Consider the following 10,614-nt stretch of genomic DNA (forward strand, 5'->3'; position numbering starts at 1 on the left):
GTGAATATTGGATTGATTGGACTAATTATAGATATATTATTAATGTGATATGCTATATTTATTGCTCCTTCAACTAATGTAATATTCAGATACTAGATCACTTTAATTAGAATTAATGTAGTATATATATAGTAATACTTAATAATCACGAAACAAAAGTGCATCTTCTCACATTCTATCATTCTCGTTCTTTTTTCTTCTCCACGGTAATTATAGTACAATATAATATAAAAAAATAGAGCAAATAATTTATTTTATATTTAATTTATATAAAATAAAAAATAATGGATAACACATATTCTACATATATATTTATGGACTTTTGAAGAAAAAAATCTTTAATAACATGAAAACTTTATGTGTTTCAACTAATCTTTGTTATTAATTACTTTGAGGTATGACATAAATAAATGTATATTTAAAATATAATTTCTATGTTACTTTCATAATGTTTGGATCAAAATTAAAAAATTACTTTTTATTTTTAGAAAATCAATAAACAAAATAACAAGATATTCTATTTATAGATATATATTTATTAACAAATCAATTAAAAAATTACAATAAAATTTGTGATAACATTTGTTGTTGTCTTTTTTTCTAACAAATTAATAAAAAATAATAATGTATTATATTTCTAAAATTTTAACAACTTTAGTTATTTTCTCTTGATAATATATAACAAATCTCTAATAAATTTTTTTTTTATATTAATTATATTTTAAATGCTATAATAACATTTTATGTAAAATAATAATTTTCTATTACATTATATTCTCAATAGTAAAGTGTTAATTTATTTAACAAAGATTATATAACACTCATTAATATTAATATGCGAGTAGATTCAAAAATTAAGTCAATGATATATTAATTAAGTAGTGGTTATGGATTGAATTTTTTAAATTTTAATTTAAATTCAATTCATATTTAAATAAATGGATTGAATCGATTTTAAATTCATATTCATTTTAACAAAATCAAATTTATTTAAATTTTTAAAATATATTTAAAGTGAATTAAATTTATATTAAATTTATTTTGTTAATTAAATTAATTTTATTTTGATTTGGATACGGTTAACCTGATTCGACTCAGGTCTAAGTTGACTTAACCTAGACTTGAATCGACTCGACTAGATCTATACCCGGTCCACTCGACTAGACCCATACCTGATACACTTGGACTTGAGCTGAATCGAGTCAACTCGGGCCCGAGCCGACTCGACTCGACATGGTCCTGGATCAACTCGGCTCTACATGGGCTCGGATCGACTCGACTCTACATGGGTTCGGATCGACTCGGCTCGACATCGGCCTGGGCTGACTCGGCTTCACATCAGCCCGACCTGACTCGGCTCCACATCGTCCAGAACTGACTTGGCTCCACATCAACCATGACTGACTCGGACCGACCCGACTCGACTTTGGCCAAACCGACTCACTCGACAACGACTAGACACGGACCCGGGCTGACTCAGCTCGACATGGGCCTAGGCCGACTCAACTCGACATCAGCCCAGGCCGACTCGGCTCAACATCGACCCGGACCGACTCAACTCGACATCAGCCAAAACAGACTCTACTCGACATTGATCAGGACATACTCGGATCAACATGGGCCCGAGCCTACTTGGCTCGACTTCTGCCCAAACCGACTCGACTAGACATGGATCCGGGTCGACTCGACTCGACATGGACTCGAGAAGACTAATCTCGACATGGTCCTAGACCAACTCTGCTCTACATGGGCCCAACCGACTCGGCTCGACATCGACCCAGACCGCCTTAGCTCGACATCGGTCAGGACTGAGTTGGCTCGACATTAGCCTGGACCGACTCCGATTGACATGGGCTCAGGCTGAATCAGCTCGACTTCGGTCCAGACCGACTCGGTTTGACAACAACTCGAAGAGGGTTCAGGCCGACTCGACTCGACAAGGGTCCGAGATGACTCGTCTCGACAACAACTTGAACGGGCTAGGGTCGACTTGACTAAACATGGCCCGAGCCGACTTGGCTCAACATGGGTTTGGACCTACTCGACTCGACTCGACATAGGCGCGGGCCAACTCGGCTCAACATTGACCCAGGCCAACTCAGCTTAACATGGACCCGGGCCGACTCGACTTGACATGACCCTGACTCATTCGGCTCGACATCAACCGAGGCCATCTCGGCTAGACATCAACCAAGGTCGGCTCGGCTCGACATCGTTAGAACCGACTCGTCTCGACATTGGGCATAACCAACTTGGCTCGACATCAGTCGAGACTGAATCGACTGGGATCGAATCGACTCGACATCGGCCCAGACCGACTCGACTCAACTTTGGCCGAGACCACTCGGCTCAACAACATCTTGGACTGACTCGTCTCGACAATGGCTCAACATCGACCCAAGCTGAATCGACTCAACATTGGCCTGAGCCGCCTCGGCCCCGTCGACACGACTCGATTTAGGCCCCAACAGACTCAGTTCGACATCGACCCCAACTGACTCTGCTCGACATCGGCCAGGACCGATTCGGCTTAACATGTGCCCCGACCAACTTAGCTCGACATCGGCTTGGGCCAACTCGGCTCCACATCGCCCGGGATCGACTTAGCTCGACATTGGCCCGGGCATGGCTCGACATCGACCCGTGCCCACTCGGCTCAACATCGGCCCGTGCCCACTCAGTTCGACATTTGTCCAAGCTGACTCAACTCGACATTTGTTCGGGCTGACTCGGCTCGACATGGTCCTATACCAACTCGGTTCAACATGGGTCAAAGACGATTCGATTTGACTTCGGTCAGACCGACTCAACTCGACATCGACCAACACTTGACTTGGACCAGGGTTTACTCGACTCGACTTTGGCCAGGGCTGACTCTTGTCGACCTTTGCTCATGCCTATTCGGCTCGAGGTCAGCCCAGACTGACTCATCTCGAGGTTAGCCTAGACCAAATCGACTCGATTTTGGCCTGGACCGAATCGGCTCAACTTTGGTCCGGACCAACTTGGCTTGACATGAACTCAGATTAACTTTGTTTATCCTGAGCTCGAATTGACTTGCCTCAACCTAGGTTGGGACCAAATCAAAATCCAACCCATCTAATCTATATCCAATTAAATGGATTGTAGTTAAAATCCAAAAATATAAATTTAAATTTAAGATAAATAAATTTAAAATAATATAAATTTAAATAATTATAAATTGAATTTCGATTTTTTTCTCATCTTATAATCAAGATTTAATAATACTTCTTAACGTCCAAATAACATTATGTAATATTCATAACTATTAGGAAAATAATACAATATTTTCTTCCATCTTTTACAAGTTAAATTAACTCTAGAGTATTGTATGATTGTCAAGCTCCAATAAATTAACTTATCATAAATAACTTAAGAAAACCATTTTTTCAACCTTCATTCAATTTACACTGACCAAGGTTTTTGATTTTATTATAGAACTCACACTCATGACCTAAAGTTGATCTCTTCTTGAATAATAATTTTTTAAAAATAGTATGATATATTTTATTTATTTGAAATATTGGTAAAAGTTATGTTGTTTGGTTTGTTAAATTTAAAGGATTGCATTATGTTCTATAAAATGATAGATTCTATAAAAAAAATTAATTATGTATTCATAACTTTTAGTTAAATTTATTAATATGTTAGTTACGTTTTAGAATTTAGTACCCATTATATATGCTTACAAATTTTTTAATGTGTCAAACTATTATAATTTACTAATTATAAAATATTGTCTTTCTAAATGGAATTAGATCACACCTTTTTTTAAAAAGTGAGATGTTCATACATAAAACACGTTATTCTTTAAGATGCGTAATTATGGTACAGAAGAGAAATATGAGAATGTGTTAAAAAGTTTATATAATTTACTTAACAAAATGTAATAGACACTAAAAGAAGGTGTTATTGTTATATTTTTGTTTTAAGATTTATTATTTATGTGTTTTTGAACTATCATATTTATTGTTGAGAGAAATTTACAAAATTGATTTAGTTGAGAATTGTCTAGATGTAATTTTTTTTCTTTTAAAAGAAACTAAATGAGTTTAATAAACAGTACATACAATTATGAGTATAATCAATGTTGTATATCTCATTTCTAAATTGATTGTGAAGATAACCGTATAAAAAGTGATAATCTAGATCAGTTTGATGAAAATATAACTTAAATATAAAAATGATATTCTACATTAATTTTGTACTCTAGTATAGGTGAAATAAAGACTTTCTACATCAAATATACTATCCAACTGATATATTTTATTACAATTGTAATAATTTCTAATAAGATGAATTTGATAGAAAAAAAAAGGTTTTGAAGTCTTTTGGAATAATAACAAGATTTGATATATAGTTTAATGTGTAGCATGTCATGATGTAATTATAAAAGTAGTAAAATGAATGATATTCAATGGATCAAGCATATGAGTAGCTTTTAATATTCGTCTAGAGAAGTCATATTAACCCTCGTACAATGTATTGATAGATGGCTTTCTCCCTCATACAATGTATTGCTAGATTTTGTTGGTAGAACTATGTATGGTTGATGGCTTGAAAAAAGATGTTTGATAAGTAAGTTTTGTATATAGTAAAAATAAAAATGGGAAGAGAACAGGGTTACTTCTTCACAATGTGTGGAATGGAAGCTTAAATCTTAATTAAGAAACATATATTTAATGTTTTGATAATGAAGGTAAAGTTTGAAACATAAAAGAAGAATTATATTAAATTTCATGTGATTGTGTGTAGCTTATAATAATGAAGAGAAAGAAGAAGAGAGAGATTGGAAAAGGCAATGGTGAAAGTGGGTGATGAGAAGTGAAATAGGTCCATGCCTCTATAATTCCCATTCCCCAAGCATTCCCCAAGCTCACATAAAGTCATTTATGATTTTACACTTTCTACAAACCACCTAAAACTACCCTTCATTTTCATTTCTACTCTATTCTATTGCTTCCAAATTCCCTTCATTATTACCACTTGCTTAAAGATACTACTGCTAAAACATACTTCATAATACAATAATAACAACGAAAAGAAAAACTCTTTTTTCATCCTTCTTCTACAAAACCTCAATGTGCTGCTAACTATATACATATTTTTGTAAAATATAGAAAGTATGTTAGCCATTAATCCTTTTGAACTTGTTTTTGAAAGAGTAATTGAGTCTTAAAGTAAAATTAGGGTTCCATAATGGTAATTTAAGCAAAGGGGGATCCTAAAAAAGGTTTGGAAGAAAGAGAAAAGGATGAATGGGAAGGAATAAGGGTATATGCGTCACACAGCAATAAAAAGCTTTTGTTGTACAATTAATTACTCACTAACAACTGACCTAGCCAAAGCTGTCTCATTAAACACTCTCTTTTCATCTTCCTCTCCTATTCCCCCACCTCCTTTTTAAATTCCATTTAAGTTTCTAATTAATATTTATTATTATTATTGCATTATTTATAGTTTATAATATTTATTTATTTTGGTTAAAATTGAAAATAATAACACTCCCTGACTTGGCATTTCTGTTCTGTTCTCTCTTTTCTATGCGCTTCGCTTCTGTGCTCTCTATGATTCCCACTCGTATTTTCCCAAACAGCACAAAAAGAGAAAACAAAAGCGAAAAAGGGAAGAGAGAGAGAGAGAGGAGATTAAATCCTTGAAAGAGAAACTCACCGCCGGCGACACTTCTCACTGAAGTAATAATGCACTTACGACTCTCCTATTGAGCATCTCACGCGCCACCGCAAAAATGTACTAATTCCGAAGCTGTCGCACTGAACAAAAAAGCCACACAGTGCACCACCGCAGAGTTAAAAGAGAATGCGTGAAGCACTAGCGTACGATATCGCCGGGGCGTCGCCGTCTCCGACGCCACCGGTGGTTGCGGCGGGGCGAAGCCGTTCGCAGGGATTTCCGCGGCGAGTGACACCCGAGACGTTGTCTCCGGCGCTGCTGTCTGGATCGGCTGTAGAGCGGGTTCTCCCGAACGGCGACTTCTACGCCGGAAGCTTCTCCGGCAACGTGCCTCACGGATCGGGGAAGTACCTGTGGACGGACGGATGCATGTACGGGGGGGAGTGGAAGCGGGGAAAGGCCTCCGGCAAGGGGAAATTCTCGTGGCCCTCGGGTGCGACCTATGAGGGTCAGTTCAAATCGGGTCGAATGGAAGGGTTTGGAACCTTCGTCGGATCCGACGGTGACACCTACCGCGGGTCTTGGATCTCCGACCGGAAACAAGGGTTCGGGCAGAAGCGCTACGCGAACGGGGACTTATACGAAGGGTGGTGGAAGCGCAACGTGCAAGACGGTCACGGCCGTTACGTTTGGAAGAACGGGAACGAGTATGTCGGGGAATGGAAGAACGGCGTGATTAACGGCAAGGGCACTCTGGTGTGGGCGAACGGGAACCGTTACGAGGGGCAATGGGAGAACGGGGTCCCTAAGGGTCACGGCGTTATGAAGATTCACCACCGTTTGCTCTGGGGCGAGAATTTCAGCGTGAAACGTTTCTCCGTTGACGGAAGAGGGAGCGTGAATAATGACAAGAGTTTCCCCAGGATTTGCATCTGGGAGTCGGAGGGTGAAGCGGGAGACATCACGTGCGATATTATCGATAATGTGGAAGCTTCCATGTTTTACCGCGACGGAACGACGTCGGATTGTGAAGATTTGAGAAGGAACCCTTGTTGTTTTGCGAGCGAAGTGAAGAGACCCGGGGAAACAATTTCCAAAGGGCATAAGAATTATGATTTGATGCTTAATCTGCAATTGGGGATAAGGTGAATGAAGTGCTTCGGCTTTTATTTTTGTTTCAAGTGTTATTGCGAATTCGCTTGTGTTTTTTTTTGTTAATCTTTTAAATTGCGCAGGTACTCTGTTGGTAAGGAGGCTTCCACTTTGCGGGAGCTTAAGCAGAGTGATTTTGATCCGAAGGAGAAGTTCTGGACTAGGTTTCCCTCTGAGGGGTCCAAGATTACGCCGCCGCATCAGTCCGCCGAGTTTCGATGGAAGGATTACTGTCCGGTGGTTTTTAGGTGTGTAGAATTTTTGGAGGGTGTGGTGTATGTTGGATGTTTTGGGGTGTTTCTGTTTTTAGTTGACTGAGTTTCGGTTTGGATTGTAGGCATTTGAGAAAGCTGTTTCAGGTGGATCCTGCTGACTACATGTTGGCTATATGTGGGGATGATGCTCTTCGGGAGCTTTCTTCTCCTGGGAAAAGTGGAAGCATCTTCTATTTGACCCAGGATGATAGATTCATGATAAAGACGGTGAAGAAATCTGAAGTCAAGGTTAGACACATGTGTTCTAAAGCTTGTAGGGTTATGTCTTGTTAAATTCTGGAATGAAATTCTGGTAGTGTGAAACTCCCCATGCCCAAATGGATAGGTTTCTTTGTTTTCTACTCCACGGTATATGGGTGGTAAATGTTTTTTATGAATCAGTCAACTTCGGGTTTTGGAAGGGGGGACCTGTTTTATTGGTTTGGTCATTCATGTTTTGTGATTTAACATGAATTCTTACCTTTTATCAGACTAGGAATCTTTGGCTTGGTACTTACATAGACTGATGCTTGATTCTGGTGTTCAACTTTTAGGTGCTTCTTCGGATGCTTCGAAGTTATTATCAACATGTATCTCGATATGAGAATTCACTTGTGACCAAATTCTATGGGGTGCACTGTGTTAAGCCAATTGGAGGCCAGAAGGTATATAAATTAATAGATGTGTTCCAGCTGTTTGGAGGGATCGCCCCCATATTCAGTACTTGACTTTTGATGGTTTGTTGAAAATCAGATTCGGTTCATTGTGATGGGCAATCTTTTTTGTTCGGAATATCCAATTCATAGACGATTTGACTTGAAAGGATCTTCACATGGCCGCACTACAGATAAACCTGAGGAGGACATTGATGAAACAACCACTCTAAAGGACCTTGATCTCAACTTTGCGTTTCGTGTTCAAAGAAATTGGTTTCAGGAACTCATCAAGTAAGTTACCGTTATCCTTTGTATATATACACTTTTAGGGGATTGAACAAGATACATATATGCTGACGTACTCCTCTCATTGTGTTCAGACAAATTGAGCTGGACTGTGAGTTCTTGGAAGCTGAGAAAATTATGGATTACAGTCTTTTAGTTGGCATTCATTTTCGTGATGATAATACTTGTGACAAAATGGGGCTGTCACCTTTTCTCCTGCGTACTGGTATCTATCCGCCATCCACTTGAGTGCATATAGACGAGAGTTTATGTTACAAAAGTTTAAAATTCATCTGTTTTCCCCTTCAGGCAATAGGGATACTTATCAGAATGAGAAGTTCATGCGTGGTTATCGCTTTCTTGAAGCAGAGCTACATGATAAAGATCGAGTTAAATCTGGAAGGTAAATTGTCCTATGTTCTAGTTCCTTACTATTAATGTGGATGGAATTTCTCTGTTATTAATTTGTAAAAAGATTGCATAAAACCTGTTTCCATTGTTAAATTAAATGGGCATAATCATTTAGAACATAGCCATGGTGAGTGAGGATTGTTTCACTCGGAGATGTATTGGTGCTTGAGCAAAATTGGTCCTACTGCTATCAGGGTGAAAATAATTGATAGATATGTATCATGTTACCACTTGTAAGCATCACAAACTAAGATGTTTGTGACTTGTACGCCCTTGCAAGTTGCAATCTTAAGCTATAACCCTGTTGGCATTAATATTTAATAATTTCTTCATTTTAATTGATATTTTTCATGATAATAATTGAAAGTAGTTTGCATTATTTTAGCAAGTCAGTGGGCATATAGTATTGCAGGCAATTGTTGTTAGTGGGCCTCATGTAGTCTGTGGTCCCGATTCATTAATTCAAATTCGTATTTCTAATTTATTTTTGGCCTGACAATTGATGTATTGAGTCAATTATGATTGTTTCAATACTTTCTCTGGATTCATGATTTTTCTTTATCTATCCTATACACCAAGCTTAGTCGGGCAGAAACATAATTCCAACCTCTACTTGCTCAATGATTTTGAAATTGCGAGTTTTTATTTACTATTTTGTTACTTTCCTATACCATTCAAGTTTGTTGGCTTTTATGTGAATGCATATTTGTGGCATGTACTGAGTAGGATTATTGTTTCAGGAAATCATTGATTAGACTAGGAGCCAATATGCCTGCAAGAGCGGAGCGAGTAGTACGGAGGAGTGACTTCGATCAATACACCACTGTTGGAATCAGCCATTTGACCCCTTATCGGAGTGGGGAGACTTACGATGTGATTCTATATTTTGGGATTATTGATATTTTGCAAGATTATGATATCAGCAAGAAGCTTGAGCATGCTTACAAGTCATTGCAAGTTGACCCTTCTTCAATTTCTGCTGTTGATCCAAAGCTCTACTCGAAGAGGTTTCGCGATTTTGTAGGGAGAATTTTCATTGAAGAGAGGTAGCAGATCGGTTGGCACAGAATGAGGCTAAAATATTTCTTCCTGAAGGTGAAAAAGATTCCTGATTGTTCATAACATTCAGGAAAAAAATGCTTCAAATTTGAAACCCATTGCAATGATCTTGGAGTTGACTGGTTAAGATGGCCACTCTACGGTCAAGTGGCTGACGGAAGGTCGTTGGAATTGGGGTTGTTTTATGGCTTAGTTTTAAAAATAGAGCCATGGTGATGGTATGGTGAAGGACGGGAAAACTTGTACATGAAGATGGGGATGAAGTTGGATTATTTTCTTTACTTGTTTGGTTTAGGGGAAATGGGGTTGGGCCTGTTGAATTTTTTGTGGTTACTGCATAGAATATGAATATACGATGGAGAGATAAGGAGGAGGGAACGGCGTGGAGTGTTTTCTCTGTGAGCCTTTTGATTAAAAAATGCGTGGATAAGTAGGAAATAAGGAAAAATGTACAGTGTTTATACAAAGGATGGATAGTTGAAGGAAATTATTAATTTAATTTTGTATTTTGATCATTATTCTTGAATTATTGAGAGACATTTTGAGTAGGCGTGTTATGTTGAGAGAGTGAGATGGAGTGTCCAATTCTTCTCTTCCACACACCAAAGTCTCTTATCTGATGAATGAAACATAAATAAGTGGGGCTTCATTGCGGGGTTGAAGAAAATTAAAAACTGGGGTCGTTGGGTTACCTTTTGCAGTGAAAGCGAGGGCGTTGGGCTTCAAAGTGTGTTGAGGGCATGAAAAGCAGAGAAAGGAGGAGAGAGACACAGATGCGCTGCTGTTTCTCGTTTTTCCTCTCATTTTGTTCACTTTCTCTCATGCTTTTCACTGTTTATGTGCCTCTCATTCTACTTCTTTTTTTATCTTAATTTAGTAAAAAATTGACCAAGTTTTTTAATCGTTTGGGTTTGCGAGAAAGAAACCAAACGTACCTATATCAGTAATCACATCACGTGGTGGAACCTGCTCTGATTGCTCCATTAAATCTATCTCGGTAACAAGTAAAATTGTAATTATGTCGTGTGATTGAAGGCATTATATATTATTGTTTATTATCCACTGTAAAATTAGCACTTATGCACTGCTTCTGCTCTTTTCTGTTTTGACCTTTGTTCTCCTTTGAAACGATTATAGTGTAA

The 10,614-nt window shown here is 38.1% G+C and overlaps 1 protein-coding gene across 1 annotated transcript; it reads left to right on the forward strand.

Moving 5' to 3' along the window:
• The first annotated feature begins 5,365 nt into the window (after window positions 1-5,365).
• On the forward strand, window positions 5,366-9,990 carry LOC137823869 (phosphatidylinositol 4-phosphate 5-kinase 1). The gene is made up of 8 exons (XM_068629178.2): window positions 5,366-6,800; window positions 6,891-7,055; window positions 7,145-7,310; window positions 7,616-7,726; window positions 7,815-8,008; window positions 8,098-8,228; window positions 8,312-8,405; window positions 9,154-9,990. Exons 1-8 carry the CDS (start codon window positions 5,842-5,844, stop codon window positions 9,461-9,463), a joined length of 2,130 nt encoding a protein of 709 aa, XP_068485279.2. The 5' UTR covers window positions 5,366-5,841; the 3' UTR covers window positions 9,464-9,990.
• The last annotated feature ends 624 nt before the right edge of the window (window positions 9,991-10,614 follow it).

This window comes from Phaseolus vulgaris, chromosome 8, assembly GCF_051622355.1.
Source record: "Phaseolus vulgaris cultivar YP4 chromosome 8, ASM5162235v1, whole genome shotgun sequence".
Taxonomy (NCBI): domain Eukaryota; kingdom Viridiplantae; phylum Streptophyta; class Magnoliopsida; order Fabales; family Fabaceae; genus Phaseolus; species Phaseolus vulgaris.

Bases quoted from the DNA above. Each gene is read 5' to 3' on its own strand.
- LOC137823869 (XM_068629178.2), top strand. From the start codon at position 5,842: ATGCGTGAAGCACTAGCGTACGATATCGCCGGGGCGTCGCCGTCTCCG. The intron at 6,801-6,890 runs GTGAATGAAGTG...TAAATTGCGCAG, and splicing joins AATCTGCAATTGGGGATAAG to GTACTCTGTTGGTAAGGAGG. The intron at 7,056-7,144 runs GTGTGTAGAATT...TTTGGATTGTAG, and splicing joins TACTGTCCGGTGGTTTTTAG to GCATTTGAGAAAGCTGTTTC.